Source organism: Haliotis rubra, unplaced genomic scaffold (assembly GCF_003918875.1).
Source record: "Haliotis rubra isolate DU_JTF1 unplaced genomic scaffold, ASM391887v1 Scf329, whole genome shotgun sequence".
NCBI lineage: Eukaryota > Metazoa > Mollusca > Gastropoda > Lepetellida > Haliotidae > Haliotis > Haliotis rubra.
In genome coordinates, this window is record NW_025767001.1 from 495,492 (window position 1) to 517,552 (window position 22,061).

The 22,061-nt window shown below is 35.2% G+C and overlaps 1 protein-coding gene across 1 annotated transcript in view; it reads left to right on the plus strand.

Annotated features, from left to right (window-relative positions):
• The first annotated feature begins 626 nt into the window (after positions 1-626).
• LOC124284070 (transcription factor LBX1-like) overlaps positions 627-22,061 on the plus strand; it is a 50,654-nt gene continuing 29,219 nt past the window's right edge. Inside the window, exon 1 of the mRNA XM_046720123.1 lies at positions 627-1,356. Coding sequence (XP_046576079.1) covers positions 978-1,356 — 379 coding nt within the window. The 5' untranslated portion in view covers positions 627-977. The remainder of the gene's footprint in view (positions 1,357-22,061) is intronic.

Below are 22,061 nucleotides of genomic sequence, written 5' to 3' on the forward strand. Positions count from 1 at the left end.
GTTTATAACTAGTTACCCTAAATATGTACAAATATATTTTTATGTCTTGTTATTTGATTAGGGTTAATGTGATACTGTCATGTATAATTTCAATCTCAAAGGTTTATCGTGTCAATAAAAAGTTATTTATTTGATGTTTACAACAAGACACGTGTGCTCCTCGTCTCATACGAGTAATGCATTTACTCTGACCATATGCTATCAATATCATTTTCGTCATACAAATAGCCTTCCTTTTCTAATGAGAGGTCAATTTAGTCAATTAACTGTTTATACACCTGACCGCATGTCTTAGAAAATTACTGGCCCCCAGTCGCGATCAAATCCGCCCTGGTCAATTGTTGAAGGTACACGAACCAATGACGTTGGCTAATTAAACTCGGGTGTTTCGCGTGGCGGGTCAGTGGCTAGCTCAGCAATAAATTTATTCTCGTGGTTCCGTTAATTAATCATCCCCCCAAAACTGATGTCAGTGATTGGTATAGATATCCAAAAACAGCTTCCATGCGCGTACCCCAAGCGTGGAGTCTCGTGAGGCAATTATTCGTCGCGCAAAGCATGCCGGGACGCGTTGATTGACAGCTAACGACAGCAGGCTCCTCCCCCGCGGGGGCAACGAGGGATAATGTGGCCCTCACTCCGCCTCTAGATCGGGCGAATCCCATTCACATGCGATAAGGGATTCGTGTCCTCATTCGAAGCAAGGCTTAAAGACAGATATTGTGTTTTCTGTTTACAACGGAAAGACGTTGTGCGATACGGGCCGGGTTGACTGCTTTTCAGACTTTGACGAAGCGAGATTACAAAAATTAGGATCCAGCGCATGTTGCGGAAAGTACGGATTTTATGTGAAGTTTTTGAAAATAGTACTCCAGCGTATAACCATGACCTCTCTGCTTGAGTGCATGTTGTGAAACATCGGAGTTTTGTTCCACCTCCCCAAAACAACCGTCCATCTGTCTGTGTGTCTGTAGACGATGTCGACGTCAAGTGGCGTATCTGATTCCGAGGACAGTGGCCGGGAACAATACGAACCTATTCATAGACTTGCTATGATTCGAGTTCAGCCCCCAAGGAACCCAAACAAACCGTTTACGTCATTTAGCATCAAAGACATTCTCGGGTCCTCCGGACCACGAGCTGTCCACACTTGTACAGTAAACGGGGCAAAGATCGTGCGGCCCTGGGACAGCGGTGTCAGTCACGACAGTGACAACTCCAGCGACGGTGAGGAAGAAATTAACGTTGATGATGACGACCCCCCAGCTTCCGTCAAATCCATCATCTCCCCTTTAGATGCCCTCATGGAAATGGCCAATAAGACCTTTCAGGGTTTGGAAACTCCCGAATCTGCAGGTGAGACTTCACTGTGAATTTGTTTTCTTACATCCATTCTATTTGCACTTACGGAACTGTTAGAATATTGCAGGAAATTATCAAAATTAATATGCATAATAAGCTAATTGATGGTTCTTCAATCTAGTTTTAATTGAGTAACCTTTTGGATTGTATGTAAAATTAGTGAACACACAAATATGTTAATAATCATTTTCTGTTTGGTATAACAAACTAAATACTGACTAAATTAGGACTATAAATGCATAATGATACATACAATTATGTGTAAACATAGGCATCATATTCGAAACTCCGTACCATCTGTCGTAAATGTGTATCATTCTGCATGAATTAACAATATCCTTTTTAGGATGAAATCAAATTTGTCTGCTATAAAAACTGATACATTATTCTGAGAGTACAGGTTCAAGGTGATCTTATCAGTACATTTATATTGCTGTTAAAATTGTTGCTGTGATCCAAAAAACGTCACATCTCATTAAAAGTACAGGAATGATATTCTAAACAGAAAACCATTAAAACTGTGACTGAGATAGGACAAAAAAGTTAAATGACACCTGAGCAACGTGGTATAAAACTGACAAGATTAATGAACAGAATATGAAATAGGCATCACGCTTTAACAATATGCAAGGAGAGCTTCATGATTTGTCCAATTCTCCGTAAATCATATTGTCGTTTTAATATCATTTGCCACGATGTCAATTTTCAAGATGAATCTCACTGAAATTTCATCAAGTTTCTCATCACTTATCTTGTCAATCAAAACTGAAATAAATCAAATTCAGAAATTGCTTGAAATGTATTTGCCTCAATTAATATGTACCTTTCATGTTTTGACAATGCTGTCAAACAGCTAAACGCATTTTTCTGAAATTGACATGCCTTCCTATGAATATTAACGAAATGCGTTAATTTCACCAAGTTTACATTCCACATAGGAAAAACAAATCTGCAATGTAGAAATAGAGTAAATAAATGCAGCTGTCAACTGAGATTGTTGTACACTGTTATTAATGTTTGAACTGAAACAGAAAAAAGATATTATTTCGAAATAGATTTTTTCTGGAGTCAGTATGTTGACCCAGGTTTATACGTGAATAGATGTGTGAACATAACAACTAAGAAATTAGGAGAAATCGATGGCTTATTTATATTAATGACAAAACTGACAGTGACATGTACATCACACTTCAAACGATGCCCACAAGGCTAATTAGAGATAAATAAATATCGAATCTCAAAGAAAACATATGCATAACGTACAGATAAACAATTAGAGAAATAGAACACTTTGGCTCTAAAAACAAACAAAAAAACAAAACCGGTAATATAAAATAAAGGCCCGATTTGGCTGACTCTTTTAATCGAAAATGTCTGCTCGGGAGATACCGTCAAACCATCGTCCAATTTCGCAATATATTCTCACAGTACCACACAAGTGCATAACATTTTATGATGATAGGTTTTGTAATTTAAACTTATAGTTTTATTGCTATTTTAAACACGTGCACGCCAATAATTCTGACAAGTGACAGTCCGTGAATAAACACTGTTGGTATTATTGCAACGTGAAACATTCCAGTCAACGAATGAATATGAAATTTAAGCAGTTTTGACAGAACACGGCGTCAAACGATCATGTCACTGTAGAACACCGTGATATAAACTACAGTTTGACTATGTACATTTTAACAAGGCTTTAACTGACATGTGTTAAAACAACCACCACGTAATGATCGTGCACAATATGAAATTGACAACCATAAACGATGGATGATGTAAATGCGTTTTGGCTTTGCTGTTTATTTGCACAGGTTGTTGTGCTGTGAGTTATATCTTTTGTATTCAGTTGATACGTTTTCATTTTTAGATGGGAAAACAACCCCAAATTGTAAACAAGCATGACTTATGATACCAGATCATATGTCATCAATAACTAAAAGATCGTCGATGTGCACCGATGTAAAGAAAGGGTAAATAAGCAATATTTTTTGTATTTTTGCATGGTAAAACATGATAAAACTTCAACTTACTAAAGTCGGTGAAAGGTTTTCTGTTAAAAAGAATTATAACCGCCTTCTGTGCAGTGTAATGAATTTATTTAAGATATGTAATTTGGATAAGGTTTCATGTAATGTAGGGTTTACTGTAAACTATTAAAACACATTTTTAGTTTTCAATTTTTAAAAAGAATGAATGACGTAGAATGAAAAATATTGCGTATTTATGGGCACAGGTGCAACCTCTCGTGTGTTGAATAGAGTCGTTTCATAATTATTCTTGGCATGTGTTTTTAACTAAGATGACTGAAATATACATGTAAACAAAAACTATACCACATCATGTTGTTTATTCACCATGTCCACGATCATTTTCTTGTGATCATAATTTACAGAAAATACAAGCAATAATTTCACACTTCGCCAAAATATGGCATTAATTCTTTTGTTATGCGTATTTGATGCATAAACGGGCTTTACTTCCAACGACCTAGTGTTGGAGAGAATGTATCGCTGGTTAAGACAATGCACGAAACTGAAGAAGCTCCCTGTCAGGGTTGTTACATACGCGACATGTCGTTCCTGTTATATCTCTGTCACACTGAGTGACGAAGCGCTGTACGGAGCTCTCCATGTTTTAAAAGCCAACCGGTTCACACTCGAGTCTTTGATGTCCGCCTGTCGGTGTGACAACCCTGGCTTGAGGATAAGGACTATGTCACATTTGATTGTCCGAGGTTTGTATCACCAGCCGGACTCCTCCATCCGTGGCCGAACTGGACACTTATGACCACAAGGATTGATGTATTGAGTTAGGGATGGGAATAAGGCCGGGGAAGACATCAGGCCGAACTCGTAAGTCAAAACATTTGGGTTTCCATATTTTCACAGCAGATGGTATTGTTCAAATAGTTGAGGATTCGCTTCAAACAAACACACGAAGAAAATATGACATGAAGAGAAACGATGATTTCAGGAACAGAAAGTCAGAAAGTAACAAAACACATTTTCTCATGGTTCTGCCATTATATGTTTAGATCAAATTTGTATGTCTTTGTTTTCAGGAAAATGACATTGACTTTGGGTCTTTTGTTGGGTGGTTTAACTTATTTTTAAAACACAAACAGAAGAAAATCATATTTTTACAAATAATCACACCATCTCAATACTACAGAACAATTGACTGAATATTCACGTTTCTTTAGACGCTACAGTTTGTCCTAGTAATGCTACATCATTGGAGTCAGTCAACTTATTAAAATTTGTAAGTAAGGTTCTACAAACAAAGATGTTAAAATTGTTAATAACATCCATGAAATTTGGATAATTCCTCAGTTTCGTGTCTACTAAAGTCCATAAAGTATTTTTACATTACAACCATTTCATGAACAGAGCATATGTTCCAACACCTTTAATCTATAATAAGAACGGTTCTGATGAATACATTGCTTGTTCCCATTCCAGCTGATCCATGTATCATGTCGCTTGTACCTTACATTATACCCTGTTTTCTTTCTGTAGTGTATCCACCCCACAATTACTAAGGCAATAAAGTCGACTGTGGTATATTTCAAGAGTTTATGATAACATACTTTAGACTTCCTTGCATTATGGGGCTTACCTGTACATCTCCACCTATAAAAGTGCCTCTCAAGAACAACACCCGTTTATAAAGCAGACAATGACAGGATGCCTTTAAGAAGGATTGAAATAGATTAGTGGGTCTCATGTAAATATCATTGGCAATGAAATATGCTTTGAAGTACGATATTTTATAGATATTACATTTCAGGCCAATAACTGATTTTTTTAGCTTGAACTGGTGTATGAAAATGACAGAGATTGACTACAGATGTTGATAAAATTCCTTTGTGAAGAGACATAATGTAGTGATTTACAGAATAATTTGGGTGTAAGAATCGTTTTCTTGTAACACATGTTCACTGTGAATTATTCGCTCTTGTAAGTGAATTACAGTTTTGGACAGGTGTTTATGATAGAGTCGTTACATCGTAGTGGCAAAAACATAATCGCACAGCTGCTTATATCTTATTATTAGATATTTAGATATATTTTTCATAACCCTTTTTTGACATAAGATATTTTCCTGGATTTATTTTCGGTACAGATACACTTCCTCACTTGTTTTCTCTATGTTGCATAACAATGTTGTGGCCTAATCTAACTATGATAATTCAGGAGCGAATAATGTCTGAACGTATAAATATTTAGTCCTGATCTACATATACTGGACAAAATACGTTAGGGATATTGATATTTTATGATTGATATTTTATCAGTGTGTCAATGAATAAATAGATCATTATTCATAATTTCAAAATTTACGTATATCCCTAACTATTTTTGTCCAGTATATATACATCACCAAGCCATTTGTACTATGACCACATTGCATTCTCGTTTATTCGTTGCGTGGACATAGTGTGTGTCCTTAATTAGTGTTACTTCACATTTTAAGATAATCTAACACATGGTAACAATTATTATTCAAAGCATATTCGTAATATGCTTGGGTTTTCCAAAATATGACATTTTTCAAAGTTGATCTGTAACTAGTCTGAAATATAGCTCCAATAATGCTACTTCATGTATTGAAATGATCAATAACTTTGTAACTTATGCTGTGCAGGTTAGACAAAACTGTCTGTGACATTCTTGGTGATTTTTCTTCTTTGTATCGGGAGGACTGTACCTGAGAGACTTCGAACGAATTTTCTGCTTCATTTGAAACATATTTCATTTTCTGTGTCGATTTTTTAGAAATATTTGCCACGTTTATCAACGAGTCGTCCACGTCTCGTCCGCTAGACACCACTTGGGTTTATTGCCACCATCTTCTTCACATCAGTAGTCATAATGGTCAGTTATAACCACTCTAGTAGCCAGACAACAGTGGTCACTGTGTTGCCAAGTGGGCAGTTGGCTAATTGGAGTGATATAATCTGATATCCCTCTCTCTTGTGGTCCAGCCAAGATGGCCGTTTACTCCACGGGGCCATCTTTGACACTTGAAGCTGATTTACAATTTCACGGCTATTTGCAGTAATTTGTGGCTTCCGAGCATCTAGACTGCCCGCTGAGTACCAAATCGCTTTTACAATCGACATTTGTTGATGGCACTGTGTAAACGACTGTAGGAAACGGATTAGACTGTTTGCCTATCATCTTCATGATATGTACATATGTCAATTTCAACATGTGAAATGTACACGCTGTCGTTATCACAGATGAAAGGCAACATGAATAGCTTTATAAAATTAATGCCTTATAAATGTACATCTATTATTTCATATGTACAACAGATTCATTCAAATGAAAACAATGCATCATACCAAGGTCATTTATTAAGTGAATTCAAAAACTAAATGCAACTAAAATACATACAAGAACATATCTCGTATTTATGATTACATCTTGAAGGTTTATTTTCATATCCATTGCTACACCGTGAAAGCTATTCACATGATTAAAAGTTTTGATTTTACAGTCTACGTAGATCGTCTACGTACACTGTTAAATCAAAACTGTTAATCATATGTGCTTCATAGAAGAGGAAAGAAATGTATCTAAAGCTATGTGAGTTAATTCTATTGTTGAAAGAAGCATCGTAAATACGTCAGTCGGCAGTTGTACATGTCCAAATGAAAGCAAGGGATCCAAATTGTTACAAATGCTTTATCTGCAAGTTAAGCCGTTAATTGTACCATTTTTGTCATTTTTTAAAAGGTTTCCCTGATCCTTCCTCCGATGTAGTTCTTATCATGTCCCATCGCCGTTATTCGTTTCTTTAGATTTCGCTTACTGGATGTGTTAAGAACCTGGAATGCAACAATTAAAGCGAATGGCGCATTTTTCCTGGAGGTTTTCCGAATAACAATGTTAGAATGATGAGCTCTTATCTCCCGAGCCTGGCAAAAGGGGGTGAAAAAAGTAAGCATAACCGTGAAAAGAAGTTCCTCGTTTACAACAAGGCGGTCAAAACCAGTGATGGGGAACCTTATTATTGTTAGCATTATCTGAATTAACATATTTTTGTCATAACTAGACGTCATTTTGTGAGTTAAAGCGTTGGTTTATGATCATTATGTCCATACATCAAAGACTGATAATTGGCACTTTTGGGACGAAAAAGTGTGAGAACCTTTTATTGTGAATTCCAGTAACAAGCATGTTAAGCAGAGACAAAGCTGTTTCACTGTTCAAAATTAGGATCGTATTTTCTAATGAATCACAGACTTGGTGGAACTAAATAAATCGTCAACAAAAAAGCCTCCAGGAACCGACCTTGATGGAATGGTATTTCTTCCATAACATAAATCATAGTACATAACATAGGATATTATCATTTTATTTATTCATATATACCCCGTCTTCTAAATTTCAAATCAAATTAATTTGTGTCAAAATTATTATTGTTTCACACTGTGATACTTGATAACCTTTTTAATGAAAGTCGATATAATGACAATGTGAATTGGTTTTTAAGTGTTAATGTTTTCCTGTATGCATTATCCTATGTATTAATGTAATCTTCGCTCTCAGACAATGTGTCTGGTTAAGAGATTAATATATGTCTTATGTTGTTAAGTCTTCGTAAGTAACCAATCTTAACCAATCTCAATATCGAATTTAGATTGAGTAGTAAAATTAATAACAGTACATGTTTGAGTTTGATTTTTCATCTGCATTGGTTTGGTAATATATTTCTAAATTGTTCTGATATATTTAACATGTAAATCTAATAGTCATATCTGGAAACTGCTAAGCATGGAAGACTGATGCCTTACTTGTTCGTATCAGTCTTCTTGATATCATTGAATGACATGTGTCGATGTATATTTCACGTATATTTCTCAGTTAATGAAATTGATATATTACTTTTAATTACATACTTTCATACAGTGCTTGTAGGTCATTACTCTTGATTGATGACACGTGGCCAGGGTGTGGGATTGCATGATAAATCAGAGACGTGCAATCTGCATTAATAAGTCACGTGTGTTGCATGAAATCAACATTCCTTCTGTCGTGATGCATTTCAGTGGAATGTGCAACGCGTATCTGTTGTTAATACCAATCAATATCTACTTAGCGTCTCTTGTCATGTGAGCTAACGACAATCCCTCTTTGGAATTTAGATCGCGTCACATATCGAATCCGGCGTATAGGATAAGGTCGTGAACTAACTGTAAATATGCAGAAACCGAACACCTTTTCTTCTTTGGTGTACATTTTACAATGACACAGATTTGCTTTTCCATCTAATTTAGATCGAAGGACAGCCTTACAATATTCACTAAATTCATGTCATCGTTAGAGGATAACATTGTTGATACACTTTCTTGCACTATAACATGGATATTTACTAGGCGCGGGTGTTTTCGCAAACACCTGGTGTCATCACTAATTTCAGTGATGTAATTTTCACACCTGTGCCTAACAGATCCAATGCAATTTCTTTTGTTAGATTACCGAGGCTTGTTATTCTCAGGCGTTGGTGTAGTTTATTGACAAGAGTCGTGTTATTTATTTTTATATGTTGTACTTATTGTTTTATGTACATAATGTAGTTTATCGTCGGTTCCATAAGCATTTTAAGGCAAAACTATAGGATTATTGTACAGAAATGTTCTATAGTAGTTGCCTAAACTAAATCTCCTACTGTCCCTGTCTCTCAATAACCGTTTCTTGCATGGCTTGTAGTTGTTGTTTTACACATTTGTCGTAAACAAAAGGCACCCACTGGATTAAGGTAAATTATTTCACCCTCATTGAAGTTCTGTACCAGCACAATATGTTCTGAAAGCTTTAAATGCACAAAAACATGAGACAAATTTACTTTGAATGTATTCATTTCTGATTGTCACCTTTTTCATCAATGAACTAACTATTGAAATATCATGAGCTGAAAAAATATTTAGCGTCCTTTGAATATGACATTAATTCCAGCTCGTCATTTTTTTTAAACAATATTTACAGAAAATATCTAACGGCATATTATAGGAAAAATTAAACATGCATGCTTTCAAATTACATTTCACCCATTGGTGTTTCAGATTTCCTTTGTTATGTATTTCTGTAAATGTAATTTTATTGACAACCAAGATTACTTAAAAATGTATTATTTTACTGTAAAGTTACAAAATTCGAAAACATAATTCCTGCACACGTGAAGGTTTGAGGTCAAGCGTCTACGAAAGTTAAGACTGATACTTATTTACTGCTGTGATTGTTTTGAAACCACGATGTCACTTTGAATAAGATATTTTAACTTTTGTCAAAGAATGTAATTTTCAAACATTTTTTCTCACAAGAATACATATCTCCAGCACACTACATGTATGTGATGGAACCAAAGTTTGAAGTAACGTTTTCTAATGTGAACAAACCAGAAACGTTTACTTACGTGTTCAATTAGTTTCAAAACAATCAATCTTTGAAGCTGCTTCTTACAAAACTAATTTTCAATTTCCTAAAGTCGGTAAGAAGCATGTTTCCCATCTAATATGTCATTAGGGTTGTTTTTCGTGTGTGCTTTAATTTTTAACAAAAACCTGTTCATTTTGGAAGCCCCCTTTCTTAAAACCCGATAAAGCGTTTGTGTCTGTATCAAAAACTGATCCTCTAACATTGTCAATTGCATTTAGCCACAAGCGGTGTTCGTTAATTTTTCTGAGGCGTAATTGACGGTGACTATGCGATCAATCACCTTGTGAAATTGATTAGGTAATTAATTGTGACCCGACATGTGTTATGTACACATGTCTATTTCAGAGTAAACACAAAACGACAGAGAGGAAACCGATTAACACTCAGTTTTCGTTCAGGAACAGGAGATATATAAGTTTCTTCCATGAAATTGACAAGTCTATTTACAATATTCAAGGATTGGCATTGCAACAGGTAATGATACTGGCGATACTCTAAGTGTTTCTTAATGGCTTTGATATTTGAAATAGACACTTGTTTCAAGAATATAATCAGAGTCGTCTTTGATCGATATGCGAACCATACTTCAAATTGGCCAGTTTTCTTCTGCGTTAAGTTGAAATAGCCCCAAACATTGCCGAAAAATATTTTAAAGATTCATGTTCGCTGTACACTGCACTATTATCGATTTAATTCTGTTTTATGTAAAGACATTTTAACAAAATTGGAATGATCAGCCAATTTCATGTATGTTGTTATTTTCAGTTATTTTGAAACAATCGACTTGGATCGACTTGTTTTGTTTGTTGTAGAAATAACAAAACGTCTTTGTCAATCAATCAATCAATCAAGTTTATTTCGTAACAAGGCCTTAGGCCCACGTACAATACAAATAAGCATGTGTAATTATAAGATAGTGGCATTTGACAATCAGGTTTATGTGTATAAAGAACGCAATGACAATGCTTCCTTAATGTAAGAAGAACAATTTGTTAGTGTTGAAAACTTGGTACAGGATAATGTGTTTAGAAGGTATTGCTGATCTATGTAATTTGGTAATGCTTTAAAATACTTATAGCGCAAATCATGATAAACTTTACATTCAAATAGGAAATGAAATTCATTTTCTACAAAATTATCATTACAAATATTACATAGTCTTTGGTGCCTTTGTGAATATCGTGAAGCTGGCAGTAATAACCGGAAGAATATAGCCGCGATGATATGAAGTACTTGTCAAAATGAAATTAACAACAGAACTAACATGTAAATTTCAAATCGTGTCGATGCCAGAAGTGAGTGTTACATACAGTTGTAGTCTACAACGTTCTGTCAATAATTTACCGCGTATTGTCTAACAAGGAAACTAGGTTCTAGTAATGTTATTAACCCGTGCTTCATAGGCGATTGACTTTGACATATAGTTCCAATGCCTGTAAATGTTTCCGTGTAAATGCAATTCAATAATTGCTATTGACAATTGTATGCATAATAGATGTCCTTGTCAGTTTCGACTTCCATCGAATAAGATAATTATCTTGCTAGGTAAAATAAAATTTTCACTTGTGCAAAACCGTTGTCTATTTTAACATGGATTGCAAAACTGAAATGTTTAATAAATATTTTTTACCACATCAAATTTATATGTCGAAAGGCGATTAAGTTCACTTAGAATACGCCGTAAGGAGGAATAGTTATATATTTGGTTTAAAAAGTTATTCTCATATCGAAACTCTTTTCATAAGTCGTTTATTAAGACTATTACTAACCAACACATCTAGCAGAAATATATTTAAATTTTCATGTAAAATATTTCGTGTTTCAACTTATTATGGTTCAAGCGACGTCAAACAGTTTTCATTTATTATAAATTATAATCTCAAATTAATAATTGAAAGATAATTTATGTTATGATAATTTATTATTCGAATATTATCAAAGGTAATGCACAAATTAACGGGGCAAGCTTTACCAGACTTCTTTGTGTTATTTTATGATATGTGTAACTACATTGTTGTTCAATAAGTCCTTTGATCGTGTCAGTAGCATTTATCATGTCTATTACACCCAATTACCGATCGATGTAGGGTAAACATAACAATTCAGGCTTGTAAATTTCATGTACCCATAACGTTATTGAAGTATGATTGATATGCTTTGCACCTGTCAATAACCAGTCAATTTCCGTCGCTCAGAATATTAATCTCATATCTTTTCTTTTATCTAATCATATATTTATCATATTTGATCAATTGTGTGGGCAAAATTAACGTTTGTGTGAATCATTGGAGAATCACGATCAAAACGTGTTTTGATATTTTGATTTATGAAATTGTCAGATGAAATTTGTCCATATCACTCAATTTCGTTATGAGGTGATGCTATAAATTTAATCGAAAAGCGACGCTATTTTATTTTCATCCATTTTGATAGATATGTCCGATTTTATATTGGCATTGTTACTTCTCTAACCAGTGTCGTTTGCATTTTCGTTACTTCTGTATAAATAAATTTTGATTTTATCTAATTCCACTCATTTCAGTTGTCAATTAATTTGGAGCTACGGGTCACATAGAATAAGTTGGGGTTTTTTTCATTTAATTTTTAGGCATTCCTCAAATGCTTACTAACACACACATATAGGTATATCTTTTCACATGACAAAATCAAGGCTAAAGGACGTATACTATGTTTGATGGCAGCTAAAAATGAAACAAAGAAAATGCATGTTTTTTTTCGACAATGTATTTGATAGGGGTATGTAGTTTCGTTTTGGAAATAAAGTTAGCAGTGTTTCTTTGACTGTTTTCATCATAATAACGTTTTCAAACGTTTGTAACTTTCCCAAGTGTAACATATTTCTTTTCGATCTGTCTCGTGTACAAAGACCGGGAATCTGATATATTGAAAATGGTACAATGTATTCTACTGTTACCTTGTTCTGGCAATGGAAAGAATTTTTTCTTGCTGGGATATCAGCTATTTACTTTCATAATATCTACATTCTACACCGAGGGGTTCTAGATTGAAAGGATAAATGTTTAAAAGCGTTCATTAGTTTATTACGGGAGCAAATAATTACGTGTCATTTACATATAGTGTGCCTTTCACAAGTGTATGGTACTGTTTCGTGATCTTCTTTGCCGAAACTGGCCACAAGTATAATAAGTTATTGCGCCTTTAAAATCGTACCGTTGTTATAAGTTATAAACTCACTGTACACTTCTTTATGTAATTCATACACAGCCATACTTAAATATCCTCTGTGTGTGTGTGTGTGTGTGTGTGTGTGTGTGTGTGTGTTTGGGTTTGTGTATGTGTGTTTTCAAAAGTATCTAACGTATTTATATATACGCACTTTTGTTCGTTCTAAACTGATTCAAGTCCTTCAATATGCCCCCTAATAAATTCAATCGCCTCCGTGGTGTAGTGGTTAGAGCGTCCGCCCGGAGAGCGGAAGGTCGCGGGTTCGATCCCCGACCGCGTCATACCAAAAGACGTTAAAATATGGTACTTGTTGGTCCCTGTCTGGCGCTCGGCATTAATGGGTACATCAAGGACTGGTTGGCTCGGAGTCAGTATAATGTGTCTGAGTGGGGTATTCATGCTTCACTGCGGCATGGTATCTCAGTGGGCTATACTAGCACTATAAAACCAGCTTCAGTCTGGGCTAGTACAAGCATCCGCACATACACATACACACGCATGCACGTCGTCATATGAGCGAAATATTCTCAAGCGCGACGTTAAACCCAATTTCACCTCACCTCTCCTCAATAAATTCATGATTGAAGTCCATTCTGCGAATAAATGACTATATGTAATAGGGGATATATCATAGAGTTCAGAAGTTGCAAACAATGTTTTACCTAGCACGACGGCTCAGTAACGGATAAATCAAGCTAGATAAAAGTATTAATATTTTGAAAATGTATTTCATTTTACGCAAAGCAGTCTCCTGTAATAACGTTAATAAATCAAATATTTGTTAAAATCAAAACCGTATATATTTCACTACTTGCAAGAGATGAACTCAATTAGCTGGATCCACGTCGCCGTTTAATCAACATTTTTTTTCGATGAGGCCGTTAAATTTGCAGCTGTATCCTAGAATCCACTGCCAATTAATCAACTCCCAATTAGCGCTTGTCACATGTGTGATTGTTTTGATTAACATCTCAACGCGTCATCAAGCCTGCCTGCATGTCATAGTGACGTTATCTATATGACGTAATCACCAACAACAGACTGTTAGCGCCAGAGCGAAAACTCCCAAGGGAGGTAATTCTACCCTGGACTCGTTATCGTCCCAGAACTAGACTGACATTTATGTCGAGCCCTATTAAAATTTTATTCGATTTAGAAAAAGACGTCAATGTTTAAACGGACCATGTTTTAAATGGTATTAAGTTTTAAATAGTAATTTTGTATTTAATTCCACATCTTTGTCATCGTGTTATCATTCTTCATAGTCAATATTCACTCAGTATTGTTTTCTTATGTCTACTTAATTATATATAGTGAGTGTTGAGTAACGGTATCACCGACTTGAAGAGATGACAACAAATACTAGTATCAGCAGTTATGCAATATACACATGAAAGTCACATTCTCGTGTAAAGCATGATATTACCGCTTGTACCTGTCAATCAATGTGGCGACATGTCACGTGCTTGTTTATTCCCGCTTTCACGTTGAACATCATATCGCAAGCCCGATGTATCAAGTCATTGCATTTTCATCTTCGATAAATGAATAAAAAATATTAAACTGTGACGTAACCGAATTTCTTAAGACGCCAAACGTTTCACTTGTTTGTGTTCGTGGTTTTCACATCAAATTCAAAGTTAATTTAAATTGAATTTGACACGCGTTCTCCAAAACCCATTCGATTAAAATAGTTCTGTTATCTCTTTAAGTTGAATTTGCGAATTATCGAATGAGTTATATGTTTCGGATTTTCTTATTCATAATATTTCTTGATTTATTTTTCAAGCTTTGGCGTTTCTAGCTGTTTTGAATGTCATAGAGATTTGAAAAAGTAAACATATTGCGAAACTTATTCGAGTTTTCTGAAGCTTGACAGAGGAAACCTGATTATTTCCTCTAACAAGATTACTTGATGTCATGAGGTAGAAAAGTTTAAACTAATTTGAAGTGATGGTCTTGCATTTTTTTACAGTAAAAGAAGAATTTTACTAAATTTGACAGCTAAATTTGGCGATAACCGAAACTTTTTAAAGAAATATGTCTAGCCCGATAAATAATTAACTTTCAACATACGTTTTGTGTCGTTTATTATTGATCGAATGGCAGCATTTTGCATCAACGAGTGTTTTCGCTTTAAAACACACAGAGCGGCTTTGAATATTTCAAAGTGACACATTTTACTTTGTAAAATGGAGGTAGAAAAAGTATTTCTTTCAACAAATGCAAACGTGTTAGACAAGTTTGTAAATAATAATGATTTGGAATATACATTGCCAAGTTTACGTTCGATATCAACATGGCGGCCTTTTGGTCATGTCGAAAGTTTGAAGCCAAAATGCGGTCTGTCAATGTCGTAACAGGGTAAATTAAATTCAGGAAATCTGAAATAAATACCAATGTAAGACCGAAATCTGTTTTGCAGCCATCACATGTTTTATTTTGTTTAAAATTGAAAACGGCTAATTCACATCTTGTGCAAACAGAAGCCAGTTTCACATGGAATTCAAAACTGTCAACCCTCAAAGGAATTCTGGGAATAATGAATCTGCGCCTGCGTGACCTTTAACCTTGTTACTGGGATTGTTCAATCTCGTAACAAGGTTCAAACATACTGATAATCCTTTTTTAAGGGGTGATATCAAGCGATGATTTCTCCTGTGCGAAGTGTTTGGTTCTATATGTGAACGACGTTACCATGTGTTATGAACCAAGACATAGTGAAACCAGACCCTCTAAATACACCGGGAATACCCACTGGTGCTCGAATTAAAGAAACATGGGACAAACATAAACACGTAAACAAGCAAACAGCATGAAACGACAACAAGCCAGGAACAAATCCCTTTTCAAGTTCGTAACGACCTTCATGTTTCTTTTCGGTTACATGGCTTTGACTTCTTTGAGGAGGTGAGATGTTTCTGGAACATGACCATCAACAGAAATTCCTTCTCATGGCGATTCAATTAACTCTCTTTGAACCCTTCTTCGTAACTGTTGCTGCCACTTTGGACTGAATCTGCTTGTCTTGGTGCCAATTTCAGAAATTTTGTAAATGCTTCACCCGTATATTGATATCTCATTTGTTCATTAGGTCTTTAAGACGGGCAATTCGCTGTCAGTCATGTTGTGATGGCCAAGGTTGAAGTGTCCGCTTCAGTTTTGATCACCATCTGTTGTGCGTTATGGTTGTGTTATGGACACGTCAGTTCTTCAAAGAACTGACCACCCTGATGTCATGCATGAAGATAGAGTCTATCCTTGAAATAAATTGGTGAACAAATTTCCATCAACGGACATTATTGTCAAACAGAAGAGCTACTCTTTTTAAAGAGATCTAATGGGTGCCAAATGGAATCAATAATGATTTTAAAGCCTTAAGTTCAACCAGCACTTCGTTTTAACGAAATCCGCGTAATCTCCTGATTACTGATTTAAATAAATGTATTCAGTCCGTCATCGTTTTACTTACTGAATCCATGAATTAAAAAGTGAACAATTCAAGCTATCATGTCGACTACTCTGTATGTACCTGTTAACGGGTTGCGGCAACAATCAATCACCGCGATGTAAAAAGATATTATGCTATGATCAAGATAGAATTGATGGTATTCTGACTTTGTATTTTTTCATAAATGAAAATTATTCGGTGACAGAAAGATCAAGGCCTTGGTTAATATAAATCTTTCATTGACACTGGAGCAAAACTATAATTCAAAACGTCACATAAACAAGACAAGACAGATTACTTTCATGTCATTCTTTCAAGATCCTTTGATAAAAGGTCCACGACACTTGTCTTTTTTATGTGATATTCAATTACGTCCACATATGCTAATTACCGTTTTTCCGGAAAAAAATATGATTCATATTGGTAATTTACAACCGACGGTTCTGCCACCTCGTTTTCGGTTCGGCCTGGCTCCGGTTACGGTCACTACGTTTAAACTTTTCGAATCAATATCTTAACTCAACACTTCTGTTAAACGATTCGCGATATATGTAATGTAAAAAATGATTTGGGGAGCACAAAAAAATATATCAAAAAAATTCTCCACATTTCTTGAAAATGAATAATTTCCAATAATCGATTTGCACTCCCGAATTCCACCATCCGTTGCCATCGGAACTGGGTAAGAATTTGGACGAGAGAACAGCCGAGAGAACAGATGGTTTTGCTATTCTTATTCAATTTGCTAAGTACACCAAAGCCCCGGACACTGAGGGAGCTTAATGAGCGTTCAACTCACAATGACGGATTTACCGCGTGTGAAACGTCTTAAAGCAGTATGGCGCGTTTTGCCGTTCCCATACCGTGTTTAGTTTAGCAAAGTAAATTCGCACTGGATGGCTAGTTAAAGCTGTTGGGCTGGAACAGTAAAGTCAACTTAACGAATTATATAAATCCCGTAAGGCTTGTCTGGCTGTGGCAATTTGAGTTTGTAAAGTCAGTCAGGAGAAGGAAATATTTCGTTCCGTTTGTTTAATGAGATGTGTTTTCATAAAATTGTTCTTCAGGCTAGTACAATTTGATTGATAGTACAACTTTAAATAGGTTAAATTTCTTCTAACTACATTAGTTAGGCTATGAGTTTTACAGTTGGTAAGTCTATTCCGTGCCTAAGCTTTTCAGTTTTAATTTTAACAGTATAACATGCGACTGATCTGATGAATGTGACGTTATTCCGTTGCAAATGCTATACAGTTGAAATTTTAACAGTATCATTTACGGCTAAATACATCCTTTGGTTGATCCGATGAATAGAAATTTATAAAATAGAAGTAATGGTTTATTAGTAAAATATTTATGCTAGTATTGTTAAAGATGTACGATGTGTATTATTTTCACTTATTCAACGGTATAGCGAATAACGAATGTGTTTGGTGAAAGACTGACTGTCTTGTTTCTGTGGCGAAACATTTATCCCTCTGAAATAAATTATTACCAGGTTAACATATGTTCGGGATTGTTAACTTAATTATTAAAATCAATTGTAGGTGAACTGCAAATTTTCCCAACAAAAGTATTGACGTAAGGATACGCTAACAACGACTCAAAACTATGAAACTCACAAAATTATAGTCTTAATTTCACTTTGTACATAAAATAATGTTTGATTAATACTTCAAATGCAACAAGAAATGTAAGATGAAATCAATAAAGCCACACCAACACAGAAATACGTATTTTTCTCATACTGAGCAAGTAGAAATCAGTTATGTTCAACAGTTTATTCACATTTCATATTCAAAAGCTAATGTGCGTGTTATATACTGCAGCTAATTAACATTTCATATTTAGCTACAAATTCATATTTTAAGTTCAACTCCATATTTACTTTACATGTTAAAATTCAAATCTTACTGACAGTGAACATTCAAAATTTCCATTTTATAATTACAATCCATATTCAACTATATCTGACATTTTGAGTGTATTAGATAATACATATTTTATATTCAGCAGAAAATTTACATTTCAAATTGAAGAGCTTCTTTAATTTCATATTCAGCATATGATTTATTTAACGGTTTATAAACTTTTCGTATTCATCATATAATTAGCATGTCACAATCTACAGCTTATTCACACCTTATTTGTGCAAAGTTCAAGCCGTATTGCTGAGGCTTGGGGATGGGGTGAGGATGGAACGCGGATGGGGATTGGGGTTTTAAGGAAGGAGATATAGCCACATGGGGAGTATACATGTACAAACTACGTAAAATAACACACTTAACGCCTAAATGTACATTCACACACATGTAAATGTACATTCACACACATACACAACTTCTTCTGTCCCTGTCAGAAATATTTCAGATACCGCCTAGAAAAGACATATACTGGAACTCGTTCGTTTGGTTGACATATTCTCAAAAAAAACCTTCGGCGAACTCACTGTTTGCACCAATTATCCTCTTGTGCTGCTCGACTCTTCATACCTTTGGCTCGTGTGATACTATTGTCCTCTCTCAGGGTTAGCGTTCCGGGGTAGTTGTCTGTTCCCCGTCCCCCCTTACCCCGGCTGACGCTTACCTGAAGCATACCTGAAGACGAGATTCAGGGCTAACGTAACACTATGGATATAAGGCGACAAAACCCTTTGTAGAATTAGAATCTCTTCTGAGTCGGTGGTACGATTTCGACCGCATGAGCATGTGCTTATGAATCACTATCAAGTAGTGATGATGCCAGTGATTATACACAATCAAATAGTGATTGTGTCAGTGATGATACACTATCAAATAGTGATGATGCCAGTGATGATACACAATCAAATAGTGATTGTGTCAGTGATGATACACAATCAAATAGTGATTGTGTCAGTGATTATACACAATCAAATAGTGATGATGCCAGTGATTATACAAAATCAAATAGTGAGTGATGATGATACACAATCCAGTGATTATACAGTGATGATCACAATCAAATAGTGATTATGCCAGTGATGATATACACAATCAAATAGTGATTGTGTCAGTGATGATACACAATCAAATAGTGATTATGCCAGTGATTATACACTATCAAATAGTGATGATGTCAGTGATTATACACAATCAAATAGTGATGATGCCAGTGATTATACACAATCAAATAGTGATTGTGTCAGTGATGATACACAATCAAATAGTGATGATGCCAGTGATTATACACAATCAAATAGTGTTTGTGTCAGTGATGATACACAATCAAATAGTGATGATGCCAGTGATTATACACAATCAAATAGTGTTTGTGTCAGTGATGATACACAATCAAATAGTGATGATGCCAGTGATTATACACAATCAAATAGTGATTGTGTCAGTGATTATACACAATCAAATAGTGTTTGTGTCAGTGATGATACACTATCAAATAGTGATGATGCCAGTGATTATACACAATCAAATAGTGATGTTGCCAGTGATGATATACAATCAAATAGTGATGATGCAGTGATGATACACAATCAAATAGTGATGATGCCAGTGATTATACACAATCAAATAGTGTTTGTGTTAGTGATGATACACTATCAAATAGTGATGATGCCAGTGATTATACACAATCAAATAGTGTTTGTGTCAGTGATGATACACTATCAAATAGTGATGATGCCAGTGATTATACACAATCAAATAGTGATTGTGTCAGTGATTATACACAATCAAATAGTGTTTGTGTCAGTGATGATACACAATCAAATAGTGTTTGTGTCAGTGATGATACACTATCAAATAGTGATGATGCCAGTGATTATACACAATCAAATTGTGATGATGCCAGTGATGATACACAATCAAATAGTGATTGTGTCAGTGATGATACACAATCAAATAGTAATAATACAACATTCTTAATTCAAAACAACTCAATTGTGATTCTTATGTGGTAAAGCTATTTCCTTTAGCCAGTGGAGTGTTGAAACCAACGATGGTTTCTAAGTTTGTATTGTCTTGGTTTCATATTCTGGGATGGGTTGTATACTGTGTTTTACAAGTAATATATCAATGTATAACTGGGAACGTATTTTCTTTGATCCATTAATTACCAGTTGAATACTTAAATGATATCGAAGACCTTTGTGGCAATGATTTTCCGCGAAGTAAACATCATGGATATTCACCTCTATATCCCCACCCTCTGTAATATCAGTTCTTATATACAATACATGATACGCAAAATATATTTTTAAAAAGAGAACCATGTAAAAGTCGTTGGAAAATTAATTGATGCTGTGGGCAACGGCGGTGTCGACGACATAAGATGATGTGCAATCACCGCTGAGTCGCTGAGCCTGGCCATGCGATTCACGCCAGCTAACACCCACATGCTCGGGGTTCCATGTTCCTTCCATTTCAGCCAAGAATCCAACAAACAATAGAATATAGAATTACGACGCTGACCAAGTAGTGAATGTCAAGGAGTGTGTTTATAGAGGTTTATGTACCGAAAAAAGTAGTAGAACCAGGTATGAACAACTTCGCAAAAAATAATGTTATCGATATTCTATAATTGTACATGAATGTATCTAATGATCATGGTAGTAAGGCTATAGGACTTGATAGCATTTGTTTTTCTGTAGTGTAAATAAGGTATTTAGGGAGAGTTTTCTTTATTGAGAATACCGGAAATGTGTCTAGGATCACGCGACATGAATTTCAGGAGTGGTCAATTTCCGGAAGTTGTCATACGTACCAAACCAAATATATACTTTCGGAAAGTATTGTATGAACATATGTACAACCTATTGCCCTCGAAACTACCCCCACTCCTCCCCATTTACAAGGCGTACAGAACAGGTGTTTATGGGTTTAAAGAGTTGTTTCTTGTAATAACAAGAGCCAATATTTTTTAAGACATTTTATTTGTTCTGAAGTGTTTATTCTTGTTGTTGTTGTGTGGACAAACAGCATAAATATATCGAATGTAACGTGACTAACGGTTGTTTGCTCAATGGTGTAATGTTTGGGAACTTTCCGGATCTTTTGACTTGGTGAACCATTACAATGCGACACCGTCGGTATTTACGAATTACGCAATATTTCCATATTCCCATCGTACACGGTGTCATGAAAGTAAGTTACCCCCTGAAAAAAAATTGGGCCAGAATAAATTGTCTACTGCTTATAACCCTATAATGTGAACCAGTTACGTGTGATCCATCCTCTCAACATTTTCCAAGATATATAAAATCATTGATGTTGAAATTTCAAACCTGGCACAGTCAGTAATCTTTATGTATAGCCTTACACTCATAAATTACTTAGAGTGCCAGTGTACATCAAACTATGATTTATCTGAGGTGGGTATATCGAGTAACCACTTTTGTAAAAAACACACGTTCACGCGTGTTTAAGAAGAATTCTTTCAAGTATGTTAATGCCCTACATAAAGAAAATATATAAATGATAAAATTAAGACCAACCGCCAATGAACTAGCTACTTCGTTAGTGCAATGCGCGTCCCACCTTATACCATTAACACAAACTGATAATGTTATCTATTGGCAATGTATTCCCTCGAGGGAGTGTTTTGCACGCTTTGGATGT